Below are 22,535 nucleotides of genomic sequence, written 5' to 3'. Positions count from 1 at the left end.
GTGGATACGCGGCTGAAGTAAAGCCTGCCCCGATGTCATTGGGGTACTACCAGAAGGGCTTTGCCAGAAGACAATCAGTCATAACAAGGCTTTTCTTTGTGTTCTTGTTTTCTAACGTATGTTCTCAGGCCTCTTGTGCTCCTGGGGCTTTGCTCAAGGACAGCACTGTAAGCCAGATAGCCCTGTCTCTGGCACTTAAATAGAATAGATAAGTCCAGAGTTTTCAGGGTGTCCCATCACAACCCTCTGCACTCAAGTCTAGAGCCAGCCGAGAAGGATGGAGTCAAATGGGAAGTCAGGGTTCCCTGGGTTTTACTGCCTTACTGCTGGGTTTACTGGAGGCAGAGTATGTGGCATTTGGCTTCTCTTCCTTATTGTCTGTGTTAATACGCTGTGGCTACTGTACCAATGTCACAAACTCGAGTAGTTTGAAATGGGGAAAAATTAAGAAGGGGCGCTACCTCGAGTGGTCGAGCGTATGCCTCGCCTGTGCAAGGCCATGCATTTTATTCCTGGCACCATATGGTCCCTTAAGCAGCACTGGCCTGGCTCCAGCTGAGCCTGACAGAGGTGGCCCCTATAAACAAAGTGAAACACGGTGAAAGATGGGAAAAAAATGGGGGTGGGGGCACATTCATTCCTTCATAGTTCTGGGGGTGAGGAGGCCAGAATCAAGGTGTGGGCAGGCCATGGTTTTGCAAAAGGATGGAGATTGTTCAAGCTTGTGTTTTCTGGAGTTTCTGGGTGAGCACCAGTTGTCTGCCTCCCTCCTCACTTGGTCTTTTCCCTCTGGGTCTGTTTCTTCTCTTCTTATAAGGACACCAGGCATATTGGACTGGGGCACACCCTCAGGCCTTCTCTTAGCCTGATTACATTTGGCCAAGGCCCTGCCTCCAGCTCAGGTGACGTTCTCAAGCACTGGGGGTTGGGTTTCCACAACATTTGCATTGTGGAAACCAAGGCCAAGGCAGACTGCAGAACAAATGCTTACTTGGCTCATTGTGAGGCCAAACCTGCTAAACAGCAGCCTTGGAAAGGAAAGGTCAGATTGCCAGTGGCCTCAGGTGGGGCTTGGGCCTTGCCTTCGGGGAACTGGACCTATGGGAGCCAGAACAGAGCAGGACAGCAGCATCTGCCGGCCCATTCTGTGGCCTCTCAGTTTCTTTATCAGTCTCACTGGAAGAAAGAAATGAGCGGGGACTCAAGCGGTGGCCCCCAGGATTCGGGCCGTCCTGTGCAGCCGCAGGGGAGGCTGGCAGTGTTCTCTCCAGTTCTAGCACAGCTGGCGATGGTGCTTTGTTTCATTTTCTTTCTAGCCACAGGCGAGCGCATTATCAGCTTCACAGGCGAGTGGGGCTTCTCCCAAGGGCTGCGCTCCTGTAGTTCCCGAGGCGTTCTCCTCAGAGGCAATATGCAGTGCGGATCATTTCCGAGGCAGATGGTGTCTAAGATTGTACATGGTGAGAGCTCTCTGTGGTTGCTCCTCTCCCCCAAATTGTTAAAGCAGGAGAACAGAAGTCAGAAATACAGCTGCACACAAGATGTTTACTATAGGAGTTTTCTTTGAACAAGAAAGCATCAGCTGCCAGTTTCTCTTTCAGAGCCACACAAAGCTATACTAGAAGCCAGGGAGTACATGTTTTTCCACTGTGATAAGGTAAAATTCTTCCAGTAAAGAGGCATGGGAAAGTTTTATGCGAAATCAGTGCTAGACTTTTCTTAGTGGGGGGGAAAAAAACAACCCACTTTTTTGGGGGGGGGGCAGGAAGGAAATAGTTTTAAGAAAACTCTGTGGGCCCAGAGTTATAATATAGCTGGTAGGGCGTTTGCTTTGCACACAGATGATCTGGGTTTGATCCCCAGCACCCCATATGGCCCCCTGAGCACTACCAGGAATGATCCCTGAGTACACAGCCACAAGTCAGCCCTGAGCTGGCTGGCTGTGGCCCCCAAACTAGAAAAAAGCCCAAAACAACAGCAAAAAGCAATCTACATTTAGGGCTGGGAAAATACTATGGGGGTTAGGGAACATGCTGACCCAGGTTTGATTCCCAGCACCACTTGGTCAATTGCAGATTGACTCCTGCCCACTGCTGGCAGGGCTGTTGGCTCTTGGCATGGGGGCCCAGGCAGCATCTTGGGACCCTCGCACTAAATGGCTGGTCCAATTAGTGTCCAGCAGACATTAGGAGTGATTCCTCAGCCCCTGAGCACTGCTTAGAAGGCCCCCCAGTCCCTAACCTCCCCCAAACCATTGTGTATTGAAATAGTTTTTTCCCGATTAAGATAGTGGGATAGTGGTTATCAGAGTGTGATTGTGTTTTTTGAGGAACAATGTTACTTTACCCTGTCTACCACCAAATTGCCAGTATCTCTTTATCACTGTCCCTAGGACCCTGCTACCTCTATCGTTGGTAACTCCAACTCTATTTTATTTTTATTTTCTTGGTTTATTGGGCCACACCTGATGGTTCAAGGAGTTACTTCTGGCACTGTGCTCAGGTCAATTTTGACTGTTCAGGGAACCATGTGGTACTGGCTATTGAACCCTGATCTTCATGCAAAGCCTGTAACCTGGCTTATTGAGATAACCCTACTTATAAAGTGTGTGTGTGTGTGAGAGAGAGAGAGAGAGAGAGAGAGAGCGCGAGAGAGCGAGAGAGAGAGAGAGAGAGACAGAGACAGAGAGAGTGTGTGTGTGTGAGAGAGAGAAAGATTTGCTATTGAAGAGAGATATTGATATTGGTATTGATAAAGAGAGAGAGAGAGAGAGAGAGAGAGAGAGAGAGAGAGAGAGAGAGAGAGATTTGATATTGTTTGTTTCTGGACCATATCCAGTGGTGCTCAGGGTCTGTTCCTCATATGGTGCCTAGGGTCACTCTTGGCAATGCTGTGTGGACCCATATGTAGGGCTTCGGATTGAACTGTCTCTCCTCTATGAAGAATATGTATTCTGACCATTAAGCTGTCATCTTTCTGGCCCCCTAAACTCTGTGTGTGTGTGTTTTAAAATTCACATTGATAGTCTAAAAAGTATATTTAGTTCACGAGAAAAAAAATCCAAACATCTAATTTTACTATAGTTATTTGGTTTAGTTGTTCTCAAAAAATTATTGAAAGCCAGGTACATAAATGCAAAATAACAGGGTTTTCATCACGGATGTGTTTTTACTCACTTTGGGGACTCAGTCTCTGAAGAGGTGTAGCATTAAAAATATGGTTATTGCATCACCTTCAGCTGAAAATCAGAAAGATTTTTCCTGCAGAGTAAGACAGTCTTTCTTTTAATAAGAAACATTATTCTGAGAGCATGTTAAACCTATTTTTTCTTCTTTGCTCAGAGAAATAAAGATAAAAGAGAGAGATGGGACTGAGGACTTGATTAACAGCAAGATTAAGTTTCAGAATGGCAAATATGGACTAGGAAAGACGAGGAACAGAAGATTTCTAGAGCTACCTTTTAAGGTAAATGATACAAATAGGTGATCCAAAGTGAAATGAAAAGGGTTATCTGCATCTATAAATGATCAGTGTCATAATAACCTCCAACCCCTGCTACATGAATACCAGTCATTTTATTTTTTGCCTGTCATATTGGCAAAGATTTTGGGTGGTGGGGCTAATATTAAATTAGATATTTTAACATATCTAAAACTTTTTGATAAGCCTCTATTAACTTTGTAGATTTGAAAGAATTCTATTATACAATATATGAGTTTAAGTAGGTGGTTAGTATATGTGCCTGTTTATAGGTAGCACTGCTTTTGTGTAAGCAAAGAAGTAGTGACTAGAAGAGGCAGAGCATATTTCCCAGACCAGCTAGTTAACTAGTGGCAGGGCAGAGGCTTAAATCTAATGGTTATCAGTTTGCTGCATGACTTCTCAAACTTTCTTTTTATTTTTTTCCCCTTTCTCTTTGTTGCTGCTGTTGTGATGATGAGGGGTTGGTGTACGTACTTGGTTGTTGGCTGTGCTTCACATGTGCTCACTGGGGAATTTGCTGCATATCTTTTTTTTTTTTTTTTTTGCATACCCACAATATTCAGGGCCACTCCTGGAGGTTCTTGGTCCAGGACCATATGCAGTGTAGAGGATAGAGCAAGAAATCTCATCTGGCAACATAGGATCCCACACTGGCCTATGTACAATGTATGAGCTCTGGATTGTTGAATGATCTCTCCGGCTCCTGCCACATGTCTTAGCTGACTTCTTGCTCCAGCTTCTTGTCAGAAACTTTGCTTTGTTGCTGAAGAACACAAATCTGTACTTCTTGGTTCCTCTCATTTTTATCAGAAAAATGTCTGATGAATATTATCTGTAGTCTGACAACTTCTCACTGCTCACCTGTGGTTCAAGTCACCATTTTGTCTTTTCTGGATTGTTATAAACTGCCTTGGTGCTTTCATCCTTGTTTTATTGTATAGCAACTAATGAGTTACTTGCGTCTCTGCTTATAGTGCCCTGGCAGAGTTCCTGAAGAAAGCAGTGCCTCTTGAATGGAGGAGGTGCATACCAAAGTATCAACAGTAGATGCAAGGAGGATGCCCAAGATTACTTCTCACCTCACTCAGAGGGGTGCTAAAGGCAGTTCCTCCCCTTTTCCAGGTGTTCACAGGTCCAGCCACACATGCTTCCTTGCTTTCCCTTGAAAATCCCAACAGGTTCTGTGCTTTTGCCTCAGCCCCAAGTGATTCTATTCCAGCTATCTGCATGATTTATTCTCTTCTTCAGGCCTCTTAAATGCCTCTATTGCCACCAAGCCATAAATTAACTACACTTCCTCTTTGCACTCTATCCCCTTACCCTGGTTTCTTCCTCCCAACACTTACCACTCATTATTTTATTGTCAGTTTCACTCCATTAGTGTTAGAATGTGGTTTCATCCTTCCCCGGATATCTGCCCAGCAGTTTGGTATTCAGTAACTATTTGTTATTGAATGACTAGATGGATTTCCAATTTTTCCCTTTAGTGATTTCTTGTTCTGCCTAGGAAATATTCAAATCCATCCTCCCTCCTTCCCTCACTTCCTCCCTCCCTCCTCCCTCCCTTCCCCCCTTTCTCCCTCCCTCCCTCCTTCCCTCCTTCCCTTCCTCTCTTGGTATTGGGTATCAAACTGAGGGACTCTCATATGCAAGCCATGTGCTCTACTGCTGAGCTACATCCCTGGTCTTCTCTTGTTCTTTTGGCAGGGAAAAGTAAGGCTGCTTTCCACCAACCTAACGTTTCCACAGAGATAGTCAAGACTTTCTTTCTCTTCTCACTGGTCAGGTTTCTGTATTTAATATATATATATTGCTTTTTGGGTCACACCTGGCGATGCACAGGGGTTATTCCTGGCTCTGCACTCAGGAATCACTCCTGGCGGTGCTCAGGGGACCATATGGGATGCTGGGAATCGAACCCGGGTCGGCCGCGTGCAAGGCAAACGCCCTACCCGCTGTGCTGTCGCTCCAGCCCTATATTTAATATTCTTTAACAGTCAAGAAAATAAGTAAGTTTTCCATGTGATTTTTCCCCTCCATTTTGGGACTAGTACTTTTATTTTAAATGTTATCATTTAGTGTAAATACTTTAAAATTATAGTATTTATTGTTTTTATTTTGTTTTTGGACCAAACCTGGTGATGCTTAGGGGTAACTCCTGGCTCTGCACTCAGGAATCACTCCTAGTGGTGCTCAGGGAAACATATGGGATGCGGGGATTGAACACTGGTTGACCACGCGCAAGGCAGGTGCTCTACTTGCTGTACTACTTCTCTAGCCCTTATTCTTTTGAAATAAAGCATTTAATCCTCCAGCTAGTGGATTTTTATTCTGAAGTTTTAAAACGACGGTGCTTACATTAGATTGAAATGTAAAGGAAATCTGGGTAAAGGTGTTTATTTGCAGTACTGGAGAGCATACTCTGAACCTCACAAAAGCAAATGTTCTACCACCACGCTGCTAATCCCTGGCCCTTGAGTTAGTAAATAGTTATTTCATCAGTTAGTTTAATTCGAACTGGACCCCAGACTGGACTGCCGAGGCTTAAAGAGGAGGTGGGCTTACCTTTTGCTGGAGGAACTTTTAAGTTGAGTGTGGTTGGAAATGCCAACCATTTTGTCACTGTTGGCTGATGCTGTCAGAAATGAATGAAGGGAGCCTAGACCCAGGATGGCTCACCCGGCCTGCTTGTGTTGGGGATCTTGACTGTAGGGAGGGGTTTGCTGGCTGAAGACACAGATGAAGTCTACTCCAGTGGAACGGGGATGAAGAGCACTACTGTTTACAGAAGCACACGTCAGTCGCATAATTGTGGTGTCTCAAGGATAATTAATATGGGCTCTGGTGGGGTGGTAGATAAGTCCATGGTAGTTATGCAAAGGCCAGACCTGTATGCTTTTAAAGTAGTGTATCTATCCTATTTGGAGAATCCTCAAGCCCGTGGATTTGCTTGAGTGCAGTTGTATTAGTGTGGATGGGGAGGTAGTTTTTTCTTTTCTTTTTTGGCTACTTCCTCTACCTAATTCAAGGAAAATACAGAGCCAGCCCCCCCTTTCCTCCCTCCCTCCCTTCCTTCCTCTCTCCTTCCCTTCCTCTTTTTCTCTCTTTCCCTTTCTTCCTTTCTTTATTCTTGTTTTGTGCCACACTGGGCCATGTTTAGGACTTATTCTTGACTCTGTGCTCAGGGATGACTCTGGTGGGCTCGGTGGGGCAGGATATGGGGTACCAGCCACATGTAAGACATAGTACTGTCTTACAATATTGTATTAATACTGCTGGTACTGGTACTGTATACTATTGCGTCAACCCTAATAAAGAATGTTTTCTGTAGTGAATTAATAATCTCATACAGATGATGATGATGATGATGATGATGATGATAAAGAATAGTTGATGTTCTAGTGCTTCTGAGTTTGTCTTTACATTCCCTATGTGAGGGGAGCATGTATGAATGTTTAGGAACACTTGAGTAAATTGCAGGAGAAGTTGATCATTGCTCATTTTCTACATATCCTGGACTGGATCTTTGTCCAGGTATATGGATATGGATAAGGAAGAGTGTTTTGAGAAACCTTTTCTAAAGTTGGATAATCAGAAATTTTATTTTTGCTGGATGGGTTTTGGGGAGCTGGGCAATATGATTAGATCAGGGGTTAAGTATCAGGATCGAAGCTTGAGAGGAGGAGTAATTACAAACATTCTTCTTCTTCCAACCTTTCCCTGGATTCTAGGGAGCGATGCAGGAGTCTTCCTAATAGGGAATCTCTCTAATAGAAGCAAAAGAAGAAGCGCTATTGCTGGAGAGCTTTCTTGCTGCTTGGTAGGATTGAAACTGACTTTACCACACAGTCAATGCTGATGAGCATATATCATCTTCTCCACAGAGACTGTCCTGCCAGCATGGAGGAGGCCACGGAAGAGAGCCTGAACCCCAGCTGTAAGATCATGACCTTCAGACCCTCCATGGAAGAGTTCCGGGATTTTAACAAATACCTCGCCTACATGGAGTCCAAAGGAGCTCATCGAGCAGGTCTTGCAAAGGTGATTATCCACCCTTTAAGCCAGCGGTCCCATGGGGGATTCTAAGGAGGATACAGGTGAAAATTGCATAAATGGGGGGCCAGGGCATAAAACCGAGGGGTCAATTGGGAGGGTGGAGGTGGGTGGGGAAACACAGGAAGGAACCAAAGTTGGAAGGGCCACGATTGAAGAGAGGTTGAGATACACTGCCTTATTATTTTTAATATTTTGGAGGTTTGCACCACCCCAGGCAGTGGTCAGGGGCCATTCCTGGCCTTGTGGTCAGGAATGACTCCTAACAGTGCTCAGGGGACCAGGTGTAGTGCCAGAGATCAAACCTTTGTTGGCTAACTACAAGGCAATTGCATTAACCCCTATAGTTTTACTCTGGCTCCATGAAACACTGTGTAAAACCAAATTATCTATTTATTATGCTCTTAATCTTCATCGTGTGGGGAATTGTGTCTTCCCAAAGAAGATAATGATATAATCTTCTCCTCCCTCCCTCCCTCCCTCCCTCCCTCCCTTTCTCCCTCCCAGGTGTGCTTAGGACTTAAGCTCACTCTTGGCTCTGTTCTCTGGGATCACTCTTGGCTGCAAAGCGTGCCTTACGCGCTGTACTCTCTGGCCCCAGTTCTTGTTAACTTATGGGGAACATTTGATTTATTCAGAGAAAATTTATCATATTAGAAAACTTATTTTGCTTTCTGCTTTGGGGCCACATGTGGTGGTGTTCAGAGGCTGCTCGTGGCTCGGTGTTTAAAGGTTACTCCTAGTGAGCTGGTCAGGGATTGAATCCAGCCTCTGGCTTCTGCGTGCAAATCCTATCCTCCAGGGGCCAGAGTGGTGGACAGTGGGTGGACACCTGCCTCATACATGGCTTACCCGGGTTCCATTCCTGGTATTCCTTATGGTCCCCTGAGCCCACCAGGAGTGACTTCTGAGTGCAGAGTAAGGCGTAAGCCCTGAGCACTGCCATGTATGGCTCCCAAATAAAAAACAAAAACAAAACAGAAAGGCTTTTCTTTTGCCCGATATCTCTGGCCTCCATATTCTACTGGTTTTGTCACATACAGTTGGAAGCATTGACAGGCTTAAGGTAGAGGAGAGGAAGGCATGGTGACTCTTCCTTAATTTTGGAGTGCCCTACATGCCAGTTCTCAAGGTGACTTGGTTGTGCTCAGGGGACCCTTTAGGGTGTTGGTGATTTAATTGGGGTGAACTGTATGCAAGGTGAAAGCTTTAAACCCTGTATTGTCTCTGGTCCCTGTTCTTCATTTTGAAAAGCGCTCTTCCTGTGATCTCCAGCAGCTTCTATGTGTAGAATGAATTTGGGGTAGGGGAAGGTGGTGGCAGAGAATCCTGCCAGGGGTCATTGTGGTGTGCGCAGGGTGAGAGGAAAGGTTAGGACTCTGAGTATCTTACTCCCAAAATGGGCTTCTCTCACTATCTGAAAATCAGAGAAGCTAATTTTTTTTCCCCTCATGTAAATTACTGGCAGTAGTGTTCCCTGACCCCCCGCAATAGTTTGCCAAATCAGACCAGGAGCTCAAACCTACTTTATATCCTCTGGCCTTCACCTGAGATGGCTTTTGTAATGGGCACTCATCTGAAAGAAAGAATTCTCACCAGGAGAGTTCAGTTTATGGCACTTAATTGATTTTTTTTTTAAATTATGTCCTAAATGTTAACTTTGTGATCTGAGCATCTGATGTGTCTGCATCAGCACACGGACTCACAGGTCCTTGTGGTGCGCCCTGGGCTGGGGTGCTTCCAGGTTCTCAGTGGGGTCCCCACATCCGAGGGAGTGTCCAAGAGCATTGAGAGCAGACAGTGCCCGATGAGCGCTGGCACCAGCAGGGCTGTGCATTTCCTATCTTCTGTGATGTGCAGGCTTGCGTCCCTGCAGGGCTGCCCTTACATTGTGCTTGAAAGCTCTCAAATCTGGGTGTATGAAGGTGAGTGGAGTTTTATTTGGGTAGATGAGAAGCAGAAAAATGAAGATCAAGAGGATGCCCAAAGGGCTGGAGAGATGGTACAGTGGGTAAGATGTTGCCTTTCATGTGGCTTACTTGGGTTCCATCCCTGGCATCCATATGTCCCTTGACTGTTGCCAGAGGTGATCCCTGTGCACAGAGCCAGGAATAATCACTGACTACTGGGTAAGTCCAAAGACCTGAAGGGGGTGTTGATGAGGGCGGAGAGAGGGAGGAGAGTTATAAGAGAAAGGGGGGAGAGAGAGGGAGAGAGAGAGGTGGGTGGGGGGAAGAGGAGAGAGAGAGGGAGGGAGAGAGGGAGAGAGAGAAAGGAGAGATGATGCCAAAAGAGAAGGGAGAGAGAATATGAAGAAAGGCTTTTACTGAATTTCTTAGATGAGCTGTGTTTAGTTTCACCATTTGATTAGCTCTTAAAGCTCCCATTCTTTCAGAATCTTGGTACTTATAAATTATCTTTGAGGCGAAAAATTGTTCCTTCATTGAAGAGAATGCTATTTCACAATGATTTGACATAATTTTGAGTCTAGACTTGCAGAGGGATTTACACTTTGGGGGAGTGGGGTCATGGGTGACTGTCTTTTTCTTTGGGCTTTGAACGCAGCCCTTTGTCCTGTGCTTCATCCCTTTCTGTTTCTTGAAAACATGTATTTTCCTGTGTCGCACTGAGCTTAGTAAGCGTCCTGTGGCAGGGTGCGCGTTTAGTAACGTTAGAAGAGGAAGGAGCCGCTCCAGTCCCGAGAGCGTTGCAGGCACAAAGCGCACACCTGGGCTGCACCTGGCATTAGGTAACAGTGAAATTAGTGAGAACTACAATTAGTTTCCTGAATGGGGAACAGAACACACCTGGGTCCAGACATTTTATTTTAAATGAGATTCATTGGCTAAGTTGGACATACTCACTTATGCAATCCTATAATAGCTTCCTGTCACTTAAACTAAGAATACAGTTTACTGTTTGTATTTCTAACTATGGTTTCCAGTCACGCAAACTTAGTTCCTCTGACTTTCCCTTTCTTTCTGCACCAACTCAAATCAAATCATCAAGTTCAAACTGCATTAATGTTGTTAGTCTGCTTTGGGGGATTGTCCTGGGGAACAGAGCCACCTATAGGTTCTTAATGTACCATTTATGCAATTGATTTTAATTGATGATTGAAAAAGTGGTGGAGCAGGCCAAAATGACTTTGGCCTCAGTTTACCATCTGTTCTAGTTTTTTCCTTTCTCTCCTTTAGTTTTGTTTTCTTTTTCTTTCTTTCTTTCTTTCTTTCTTTCTTTCTTTCTTTCTTTCTTTCTTTCTTTCTTTCTTTCTTTCTTTCTTTCTTTCTTTCTTTCTTTCTTTCTTTCTTTCTTTCTCTCTCTCCCTCCCTTTCATTTTCTTTCTTTCTTTCTTTCTTTCTTTCTTTCTTTCTTTCTTTCTTTCTTTCTTTCTTTCTTTCTTTCTTTCTTTCTTTCTTTCTTTCCTTGAGTCACATGGATGTGCTCGGGGCTTCTTCCTGGGTCTGTATTCAGGGATCACTCCTGGCTGTGCTAGGAATTTTGGGGTGCTGGGAATTGAACCTGGGTCAGCCACATGCAAGACAAGTGCTTTACCTGCTTCAGCCCCTGATTTTTTTTCTTTTTGGGTCACACCTATCAATGCATAGGGGTTTTACTCCTGGCTCTGCACTCAGGAATTACTCCTGGCGGTACTCTGGGGACCATATGGAATGCAGGGAATCAATCTCGGGTCAGCTGCGTGCAAGGCAAACACCCTATGCACTGTGCTATGGCTCCAGCCCCTGAATTTTTCTTTTTATCATTATTTTTTAGGTTTATAATTTTAATTAATGTTTTTGGGACTACACCCAGTAGTGCTCAGGGCCTCTTCGTGGGTTTGCGCTCAGGGATCATTCCTGGCAGGGTTGGGGCACTATATGGGTGCAAAGCATTGAACCCAGGTTGGCTGTGTGCAAGGCAAGTGCCTTCCCTGCTATACTGTTATTCTGGCCCCTTCACAACCAATAATCTGAACATAATGTTACAGATCATTGTTTGATTAATGGCCTAAAAGGACAGATAGCTAGCTATGCCCACAAGGTGAAGGAAGAATTGATTTTCTTCATTCAGAATTGATTAAATGTAAAGATTCAGGCTGGAGATGTAACTTAGTATAGTCTGAGTCCCTCCCTCCCTCCCTCCCTCCCTCCCTCCCTCCCTCCTCTCCCTCCCTCCCTTCAATCCCTCCTTCCCTCTGTCCTTTTTTCTTTGTGCTTCTAATGGTACTTTGGGGACCATATGTGGTGCTGGGAAACAAATCTTGGTCACTCAGAACAGGTGACTTACCTGTGGTACTGTCTCTCAGGCCCAGAATGCGTATATATGAGGTCCAGGATTATATCTCCAAATTCTGCCAACAGAACAAAAGACAAAAATTACTTGGATTCTTGTATTACATTATAATAAAGAACTTAGTTTATCCAAATAAACATTAAGAAGACTGGAAGGAGTTAGAGCTGAATTGAGCTCAGTGATAGAGTACTTGCTTTGTATGTGTTGAGGCTCTGGGTTTGCTTCCCAATCTGAAAAACAGATGAAGGATGGAAGACAAATTATATGGTACAAGGAGAAATTTGTTACGTATGTACAAAATATAACCAAGAAGAGTTAGAAGAGAATAAAGGACACATATATTAACAAGAAATCCCCAGCAATGCAGTGGTTAAATGGCAAGAGACTTGAACAAGTACTTTACAAAAAGGATCTCAGTGAATAAATGGAAAGATTTTATTATTTATCAAGAAAATGCAATTCAACTCTATAGTTGGATGTCAGAGAGCTATGAACGCAGGGGCTAAGACTCTTGCCTTGCACCTGCTGATCCTGGTTTGATCCCTGCCAGGAGTGATCCCTGAGCACAGTCAGGAGAAAGCCCCACATTTAGTTGGGTATGCTCCCAAAGAACAATAGAGACAAAACAACAACAGCAGCACTCTATAGTTGGGTAGGTAAAGTCGCATAGCTTCTATAAAGACTGACTTTTAGTTTTTAGTTCGATCTGCAGCACCACATATGGTCCTACAATCCCCTCCAGGAGTGACCCCTGTGTGCAGAGCCAGGAGTAAGCCCTGAGCACTGCCAGATATGACGCCAAACCAAAACCAAAACCATTTTAATTTTTATTCACATTTGAAGGGGGCGGGAGGAATAATACCTGGTGGTGCTCTGGATTCTTCAGTACTTGTGATGGAACCTGGACCTTCTTTGTGTAAAACATGTGCTTTACCTGTTGAGCACTTTCTCTGGATTGAGAGACTTTAAATTAGCAACAGTACAAAATGATGATGACAAGATGGAAATACACACTCTGTGTTGCTGGTAGTAGTGTGAACTGGTCCAGTCACTTTGGTAAAAATTTGACCATGACTATTAAACTTGATGTGTGCATAATTTATGACCTTATTTACTGTTTGGAGTGTCTGTATCTATTTGTGTATTTTGAAAACCCACAAGCATATGTACAGCAGAAAAGGGTGTTGTAACATTAACAGCAGCCCTGTTGGCAACAAAGATAACTGGAAGGGAAAACAAGTTACCAGTGTTCCCCAGTATATGGATTTATAGGAGGGAATACTGTGTAAGATTCTTTCTTTCTTTCTTTCTTTCTTCTTTCTTTCTTTCTTTCTTTCTTTCTTTCTTTCTTTCTTTCTTTCTTTCTTTCTTTCTTTCTTTCTTTCTTTCTTTCTTTCTTTCTTTCTTTCTTCTTCCTCTCCTTCTCCTCCTCCTCCTCCCCCCTTCCCCTTCCTCCTCCTCCTCTTCCTCCTCCTCCTCCTCCTCCCCTTCTTTTCCTTCTTCTTCCTCTTTCTCTCCCTCTTCCTCCCCCTCCCCTCTCCCTCCTCCTCACCCAGCAATGCACAGGGGTTACCTCCTGGCTTTACACTCAGGAATTACTCCTGGTGATGCTCAGGGGACCATATGGGTTGCTGGGAATCGAACCCAGGTCGGCCTCGTGCAAGGCAAACACCCTACCTGCTGTGCTATTGCTCCAGCCCTGGATGTTTTCTTCTTGTAGAGTTCAACCAGTGCCTTCTATATCCTTGATATTAACCCCTTATAAGAAGGATATTGGGTGAATATCCTTTTCCATTTTGTAGGCTCTCTTTGTATTCTGGTCTTGGTTTCTTTTGAGGCACAAAACTATCTTCTTAGTTTAAGATAATTCCATTTGTTTATAGTTGTTTATGTTTCCACTTGCTAGATCAGTGGAGTTTTGTCTTTGAAGATTCCTTTAGCTTCAGTGTTGTGGAGGGTTTTGCTGACCTTTTTTTCAATATACCTTATGGATTCTGGTCTGATGTTGAGGTCTTTAATCCATTTTGATCTGACTTTTGTGCATGGTGTTAGGTAGAGGTCTGAGCCCATTTCCTTTTTTTTTTTTTTTGCATGTAGTTGTCCAGTTTTGCTAGCACCATTTGTTAAAGATGCTTTTCTTGCTCCACTTCACATTTTTTGCTCCCTTATCAAAGATTAGATGATCATATATTTGAGGGTGTGTGTAAGGATATTCACACTACTGCATTTGCCCGTGGATCTGTCTTTGTTCCAATGCCATACTGTTTTAATTATTACCACTTTGTAGTACAGTTTGAGGTGAGGGAGGGTGATGCCTCCCATCTTCTTTCCCCCCAATAATTGCTATAGCTATTCGTGGGTGCTTGTTGTTCCATATGAATTTCAGGAGTGTCTGATCAATTTCTTTGAAGAGTGTCATGGGCACCTTTGTAGGGATCACATTGACTCTATATAATGCTTGGGTGCATATTGCCATTTCGATAATGTTAATTCTCTCAATCCATGAGCAGGGGATGTGTTTCCATTTCCTTATGTCCTCTTTTATTTCTTGAAGTAACGGTTTGCAGGTTTCTTTGTACAGGTCCTTTACCTCCTTAGTTAAGCTGATTTGGGGGTACTTGATTTTCTGAGGCATGATTGTCAATGGGATTGTTCTTTACATATCACTTTCTTCTGTCTCATTACTTGCATATAGGAAAGCCATAGACTTTTAGATATTGATTTTATAGCCTTTGATTTTACTATACAAGTTTATTGTTTCTAGGAGCTTCTTGGTAGAGGCTCTAGGGTTCTCTAAATATAATATGTCATCTGCAAATACTGAGAGCTTGATTTCTTCCTTTCCTATCTGGATGCACTTAATATATTTTTCTTGCCTAAAAAAGCAGAACAATTTCTAAAGAGGATTGAATTCAAACCACATATCATGATCTAATTTATAGTGCTGCCTCTTATAAATATGCTCTTTGGTTTCAGTATTTATTGATTGTGTGTGTGTGTGTGTGTGTGTGTGTGTGTGTGTGTGTGTGTGCGTGCGCACGTGCGCACTGCATCCAGCTCTGCTTACTCCTGGTTTTGTGTTCAGGGATCACTCCTGGTAGTTTAGGGAACCATATGTGGGTGCTGGGGATCAAACTAGAGTCAGTCATATCCAAGGCCTTACCCTTGTACTGTCTCTCTGACCAGTGTTCATTGATCATTTCATTGTTAGTAACTGAGTGTAAACTACTACTACCATGGTGTGCTGGGCTGCCTCACAAGTGCGCCTGAGAACTGCTCTTGCACATCCCTTTCCAGCATGTCCCATGCTCAGTTATGTTCTGATGGGAAGCTCAGGTTGGCCATGCTGGAAGTCGCTCCACCATTGGAAATCGGCAAAAGCACTAGGTCAGGGACTGGGATTGGGGTTTATTACATGTGTCGGGTTCATTGTACCAGCACAGTGAAAACAAAACAAAAATAAGCCTGCTACAAATTAGTATTCCTCCATTACCCCAGAAAGCTGATTGTTGGACACTTACTAGCACATCACTTTGCTATTTGTCATATGTGCGAAAGGTGTTCAAATTAATATTGACTAAATAAATATTTATTAAACAGATTTTCTCAGTAATATAAGTGGTATTTGAATTTTGAATTTAAGTAGGTTATTTTACTTTTGTATATCAATAAAATTGAGAGAATAATAATATATATTTTGTTTTATTTTTGGGCCATACTTGGTGGTGCTCTGTGCTTAGGGATCACTCTGGCAGAGCCCAGGGCTCAGGGGACCAGATGAGATGCCAAGGATCAAGGTTGACCAGTCATAGCAAGCACCCTACTTGCTGTACTCCGACTTGCTGTACTATGTCTCTTGCCTGAGAATAAACAGTCTTAACTACAAAATAAGCTAAGACAAGTATTTGAGGTAGTAAGTACTTAATACATTTGTATTAAAAATATTTGGATAAAAAGAAGTGTCCCCTTACTGTTTATCTTCACAGATTTTCTGCACACTTGTAGAGATGCTGAGCTTCTTTCTTTGTATTCTCTTGGAGTCTGAAAGATAGTAAGTACTTGGAACACTTTCAAGATAATATTTTGTTATTTTGCTTTTAGGTGATTCCTCCTAAAGAGTGGAAGCCACGGCAGTGCTATGATGACATTGATAATTTGCTTATTCCAGCACCAATCCAGCAGATGGTTACCGGGCAGTCAGGTCTGTTCACTCAGTACAACATCCAGAAAAAAGCGATGACTGTGAAGGAATTCAGGCAGCTGGCCAACAGTGGCAAGTGAGTGAATTGTTGCTCTCCCTTCTTTCAAGCCTGGTAAGATACCTTATAGACATAGGAATTTCCAAGAAGGCAGGAGTCTCCAGGACAGATTCTTTGTCCTCATGTAATGGTTTCTGAATTCTGTTCTTCACATGGTTGCCTGTTTTCATTCCTTTCTTACTGAGGGAACTGTTTCTCATTTTATCTTCTCCTTTGGTTTTTGGGCCACACCTAGTGATGCTGCAGGTGGGGTCCAACTCTGTTTGGAGGTGACTCCGAGGGTTGCTTGGCGGACCTTGTGGTGCCTGGGATCAAGCTTGGGTATCCTGTGTGCAGAATATGCACTTGAACTGTCTCTCAGGTAACAGAGAACCTCTCACAGATTTAATTTTTTTTGGTCACACTTGGTGATGCTCAGAGGTTACTCCTGGCTCTGCATTCAGGGATCACTTTTGGCAGTATCCAGGAAACCAAATGGGGTGCTGGGGATCAAACCCAGGTTGGCTGCATGCAAGGCAAGAGCCCTACCCACTGTACTGTAATTCCAGTCTTCTTCTCTAGAAGGTTTTTTGTTTCCTGTTTGTTTTTTGGGGGACACACTTGGCAGTGCTCAGGACCAAATTCTGTCTCTGTGCTTAGAGATCACTCCTGGCAAGCTAGGGGAATCATATGGGGTGCCCGGGATCAAACTTGGGTCAGCCACTTGCAAAGCAAACACCCTACCTACTGTACTATTGCTCTGGCCCTCTGGAGGTCTTAATGAACATCTCTGCTGCCTTTTGTTGGGCTGGGCTGGACCAGGGACTCCCTGACTGCAGAGCCTGTGTTCCTTTTGAGCCATCTCCTCCTTTACTTTCGTATAACAATAAAATGGAGAGAATAACAGTAATTTCTTGTTTTGTTTTTTGGACCACTCCCCGTGGTGCTCTGTGCTCGGGGATCACCTGCTCCTGACTCAGATCTCTTACTAGCTTGTGTAGCCTGTGCCTGGAATGGAAGTTGTAGAATGAAGCAGAGTTAATGATGTTTTTCCCTTTTGTCTGCCCTGTCAAAATGAAACCTTGTCAGGTTCTAGTTTTCTTTTTTTTTTAAAAAAAAATAAATCAGCTAATTATTTGTTAACATTTCAAATGCAGTTGTTAATTTTGCTGTCTGCTTAGGCAACTAGTTAGGGTTCCTAGCATAGTAGATGTAGATATTGTTGTTGATTCACTGCTGTGCTATCGCTCCAGCCCATTGTTGTTGATTATTCTATTGAATTCAATTCAATCGAACATAGGAGGTTTCTTCATAGGGAGTGTCTTTTTACTTGTTTATTAAATTACTGTCTCATTTGGTTGATTACTGTTTTTTATTTTTTAAAATAACATACAAAAATAGATTTTTCCTTTTTTGGTCGGTATTATGAGTGTTCTTCAGGGCCACAGAGATGGTACAGGAGGTAAGGTGCTTGCCTTGTATGTAACTGACTTAGTTTCGATCCCTGGTATCATATAGTGTTCCACAAGCACTGCCAGGAGTCAGCTCCTAAGCACAGAGCCAAGAGTAGTCCTGAGCACTGCTCCTTCCCAATTATTCTTTAAAGTTCAAATAATATAAATAGCTGTCATTTTGTAATTTTCTCTGTTGAAATTACCATTAACACATTAATATTAATAATTTGGCATGTTTTGCTAGCTGCAATTCTTTCATTTGTTTTGGGGCTACACCCATACACCCAACTGTGCTTAAGGAATCATTTCTAGTGGGGCTCAGGAGACCATTTGGGGTGCTAGATACTGAATTGGGTTGGCCGTGTGCAGTGCAAGTGCCAGACCTGCTGTACTATTTTTTCAGCCACGAGTTACAAGATATTCTGGATATATATATGTGTGTGTGTGTGTGTGTGTGTGTGTGTGTGTGTGTGTGTGTGTGTTTGTGTATGTGTATCAGGTCACACCTGGTGATGCTCAGGGGTTACTTCTGGCTCTGCACTCAGAAATCACTCCTGGCAGTACTCCGGGGACTATATGGGATGCTGGGGATCAAACCCGGTTTGGACACATGCAAGGAAAATGCCTTCCCTGGTGTACTATCGTTCCAGCCCTGAGTTACAAATATTTTTACATAAATAGAATTACATCACTTTTATTAACTTGTTTTATACACAGTGGAAAGATTTCAGTGTCAGTATATATAAAGAACTACTTTATTTTGTCATTTATTCTATTTAAATAAGCCTAATTGTTGGATATTAGCTTGAGTTTTCAGTTAATGCTGCAGCCCAAAGTCATTCCTTTTGTTCTTTTTTCAAATAGGGGTGATTCCAGCAGTGATGAAGGTCCAGGGCCCCTTCAAATGGTGCTTTGTGGGCCATGCAGTGCTAGGAAACACGTTTAGGGCCTCAGCCATGCGCTCCATCTCTTTGAGCTATTTCCCTCACTCAGAGTTATACGTGTTTTAAGGCCTTTGTTATTTCTGAAATATTATGTTTGAAGGTATTTGCCAGTTTATGCTCCCACTTCTTCTGGTAAGAAAGGCATCATTTTTTCCTACCATTAATCTATGATGTACTTGTTAATCTAATAATGGTATGGTTTTTGGCTTTACTTCGATGTTTTTTGTGATACTGTCTTTTGTCAATTTTACTGTTGATGTTTTGTCTCTTACATTTAGGTTCCTAAAATTTCCTAGTCTATTTCCAGTATAAATAATTTTCCTAAATGTGTTCCCCAGCACTGTATGGCCCACCAAGCAGTGTGGTATAATGGCTTAAAGACTTCAGAAAATCAGACTTAAGTGATAGTACAGCAAGTAGGGCACTTTCCTTGGCCTGCTGATCCGAGTTTGATTCCCAGCACCCCATATGATCTCCTGAGCACTGACAGGAGTGCTCTCTGAGTCAGGAGTAACCTCTAAACACAGATAGGCATGGTCCCCAAGCAGACAACAAGCAATAAACAAACAACAACAACAACAAAAAGATTTTAGAAAATATTTTAAAAGAAAATCAATTTTTACTTAAATTTTAAAAGTTTTGTTTTGGGTTTTTGGGCTACCCTGGGGGAGCTCAGGGGACCTTACATGTGTGCTGCTGGTATGGACCTGGAATTGAATGGAGGTCAGCTCTGTGCAAGCAAGTGCCTTAACCCCTGGCTTGTGCTGTCTCTCTGGGCCCTGATTTGTCACTGATTTTTGCTTCTAATCCTGATACTTACATGAAAGTGTTTTTTTTACTAATTAAAACTATGAAGTTAGCATATAGAGTTATGTAGAAACCTATACAGTAATTTAAGGAGTTAAAGTGATCTAAATAAAATAAGTGGATAAAATTTAAAATTGCCTTACTTGCTACTTTTTCCCTAATCTACTTTTTGCAGATATTGTACTCCAAGATACTTGGATTATGAAGATTTGGAACGCAAATACTGGAAGAACTTAACTTTTGTGGCTCCTATCTATGGTGCAGACATTAATGGGAGCATATATGATGAGGTATAGTATGTTATAGTAGATTTTTCACAGGATAATTTCATGTTGCTGCTTTGATTACCATTTGAGGCAGTTCTGAAGTTGTTAAACTTTGAGTGATTTAGAATTCCTCACATCACAGGAAGGAATGAAGAGCACATGAGAAGGACTTCTGTTGCTGATAGTTTTCAATTGAAACCAGCCAATTGTACGTGTATCTGAGAGTACAATGATAATATAAAATGTGGGTATCTGATATTTCAATTACAAAAGCAGTTTAAAGGCCATATGAGAAATAGTAAATTATGGTTTTGATACAGTTACTATACCTTCACCACCACCAACATCCCTAAGGCCTTCCTCCATCCCTCTGCCATTTCTAGGCTCCCATCTTTCTTCCACCTCCCGCCTCTTCACACTGACTTCTCTGTAGACTTTTGAGAGTGGTGACAAGTCCATAGATACCCAATATATAAAGATTATTTAAATCTTCATCCTCCTTATTTTTTTCTGGACACAGTACCGATCATTGTATTCTGTATTAAATCATTGCTTTGTATATTTCATATTTCAATCTCAAAAGCATTTTATTTGTTTTTGTAATATTGACTCAGGGATTACATGAGATGGTTCTGTGGTCCAGGGCAATTTAACCAACCCAGGATATCATATAGATTCATATCCTTGACCCCTAAGTATTTTTTGGGGGTGCCACACCCTGCAGTCTCAGGGGCTATTTCCAGCCTAGTGCTCAGGAAATTGCACCTGGTAGTGGTTGGAGTCCCATGTGGTGCTGGGGATATGCCCTGGAGCTCCTGCTTACAATAAATGGGCAAGCCTTTAGAATATGTCTCCCTGGCCCCCAAGTGCATTTGTTTTTTGTTTGTTTTTTTTTGCACCATACTCAGGGTGCTCAGGGCTTACTCTGAGCTCTGTGCTCAGATACTCGCTCCTGGTGAGGTTCAGGGGACCATATGTATTGCTGGGGATCAGACCCTGGTTTAGTGCATGCAAGGCAAGCATCGAACCCACCGTACTATGGCTCTGGTCTTCTCAGGTGTATTTGTATCTGTTGTTTTGTTAGTGGAGCAATAGCACAGCGGGTAGGGTGCTTGTGTTGCACGTGGCCAACCCAGGTTCAATTCTTCCATCCCTCTCGGAGAACCTGGCAAGCTACTGAGAGTATCTCGCCCACATGGCAGAGCATGGCAAACTCCCTATGGCGTATTCGATATGCCAAAAACAGTAACAACAAATCTCACAATGGAGTCGTTAGTCGTACCCGCTCAAACAAATCGATGAGCAATGGGATGACAGTGATACAGTTTTGTTAGTGATAACAGATCTCTTTTAGGTTTAACATATTATAACTGCTTTAGTGGAAAATAACTGTTGTAAGGCTCCCTTAAGGAATTTGGGAAAATAATTGCTGTAAGGTTTCCTTAAGGAACTTGGCTCCTTCTTAGACCACCTTCTGTGATCTTTTCATTGGAATGGGTGAGGCAGAGAATGAGTGTTAGCATTTACAACTGGGATCCTGAGAGGTTTTCTCAACCTCCCAAGGGTGCCTTGTGCTCTCATTCTTCCATCCTGGTTTTTAAGGACGCAGCCATATATTGTCCGTCTTGCAGTTGTGAAATGTGTACAATTAGATGATGTCATCAACAAGTTTTTCCCGAGCTAATGGAAATTTTGTGCTTGCTCTGTACTTTCTCCCCTTTGGGGTATCCTGGCAAGTTTCCAGGCTTTTGAAAGGAAGACTGAGCGGAGGAATTGTCTGGATATTAGACTGAGCGGTTGTGTGTCTCGGTGCTTCACAGTACATAAAACTGAGTTTTATTTTTGTAACTGCTCCTTGGAATCATTGACCTTCTTGTTCCTTAACATATATTTAAGAGAAATAGTATCTTTAGGGTGATTTTCAGAACAATTGACTTTATACTGCAAACTAGCTCTTTTATATTTGGTAATGAAATTGCCTTTGTTGATGGCTCATATGAAGCTGATGGACTTTGATTTGCTGTGCTGATCAATTTACTGCTTGTGTTTGAAAACCACTTATACATTGGCATTGTTTCAAGAGGAACATTGACTTTAGCCTTCAGATTTGAGTAACTTTGGTTATTAAAATCCAATGTACAAAATCCACTGGTTTATAAACATGCACTTTGAAAACATTCTCATCATTTACAGGTTTTGGAACTATGATTCTGTCATTTTGGTGGAACCTACAAGGCATAGTATTTTATGGAATTTCTGTAGACTCTGTGGGAGCATTTAATAGCTCCAGAGCTGAGCTGACACTTTCAGTGTTTTGGTAGCATAGAGAAAGAAATGAGAGATGTTGTAAACTGCTACTGGTAAATAAAACCAATCACACTCAAGACACTTAAGTTCAAACAAATGAAAAATAACTTATGCTTCCCCCCTGGAGTTAGGTGGAGAGTAATGAGGAAGTAAGAACATTATAGAGCGTGATGAAGAGTGAATGTAATAATAACCCATAACTGTCAGGAATGTTTGAAATCATCACAATGAATGTGTGTGGAAACGGCCCATGTATTCTTTTACTGTTTACTGTTGTATTCTTTCATTTTTAGCTCTTCAACTCAGCATTTCACTTATAGTGGGCATGAATTATGATTCATGGAATTATTTTATTTTAGTTTTTACAAATGTGTTCTTAATTTATTTTTACCCCCAAATACTTTTTAGGAACATGGTATGCTCCAGTTAACGGAAGTAGTGCTGTCTGGGCATCTTATGTTAAAATAGAAACAATTTTTCCTCTGCCAGATATAAATTTCATATTTTCCTCCCCTTACTGTCATTCATCTAATATTTTGCTCTATTAGTTCTTTTGGTTCTTAGCCCCACACCCCCTTCATTTGGGTTATGTCCACATACTCAACACTCTCCCAGTACTTTATATCACCTCATTTATTTCCCACGACTTACTGCAAATTGTAGATAAAGGAAACAGATTCGGAAAAGTAA

General features: G+C 42.6%; 1 protein-coding gene across 3 annotated transcripts in view; it reads left to right on the top strand.

Annotated features, from left to right (window-relative positions):
- The window catches only part of KDM4C (lysine demethylase 4C), a 432,788-nt gene that overhangs the window by 32,647 nt on the left and 377,606 nt on the right, over positions 1-22,535 (top strand). For 2 of the 3 annotated variants that reach the window (XM_055145803.1, XM_055145813.1), the window contains exons 2-4: positions 7,368-7,524; positions 15,931-16,106; positions 19,448-19,562. In XM_055145803.1, coding sequence (XP_055001778.1) covers positions 7,384-7,524; positions 15,931-16,106; positions 19,448-19,562 — 432 coding nt within the window. In that variant the 5' untranslated portion in view covers positions 7,368-7,383. Of the gene's footprint in view, positions 1-3,341; positions 3,466-7,367; positions 7,525-15,930; positions 16,107-19,447; positions 19,563-22,535 lie in introns of all 3 variants that reach the window. The other variant, XM_055145808.1, reaches the window with a different exon arrangement.

Source organism: Sorex araneus, chromosome 1 (assembly GCF_027595985.1).
Source record: "Sorex araneus isolate mSorAra2 chromosome 1, mSorAra2.pri, whole genome shotgun sequence".
In the NCBI taxonomy this organism is placed as follows: Eukaryota; Metazoa; Chordata; class Mammalia; order Eulipotyphla; family Soricidae; genus Sorex; species Sorex araneus.
The sequence above is the reverse complement of the archived record's forward strand: the minus strand, read 5'-3'. Positions and strand labels throughout refer to the sequence as shown.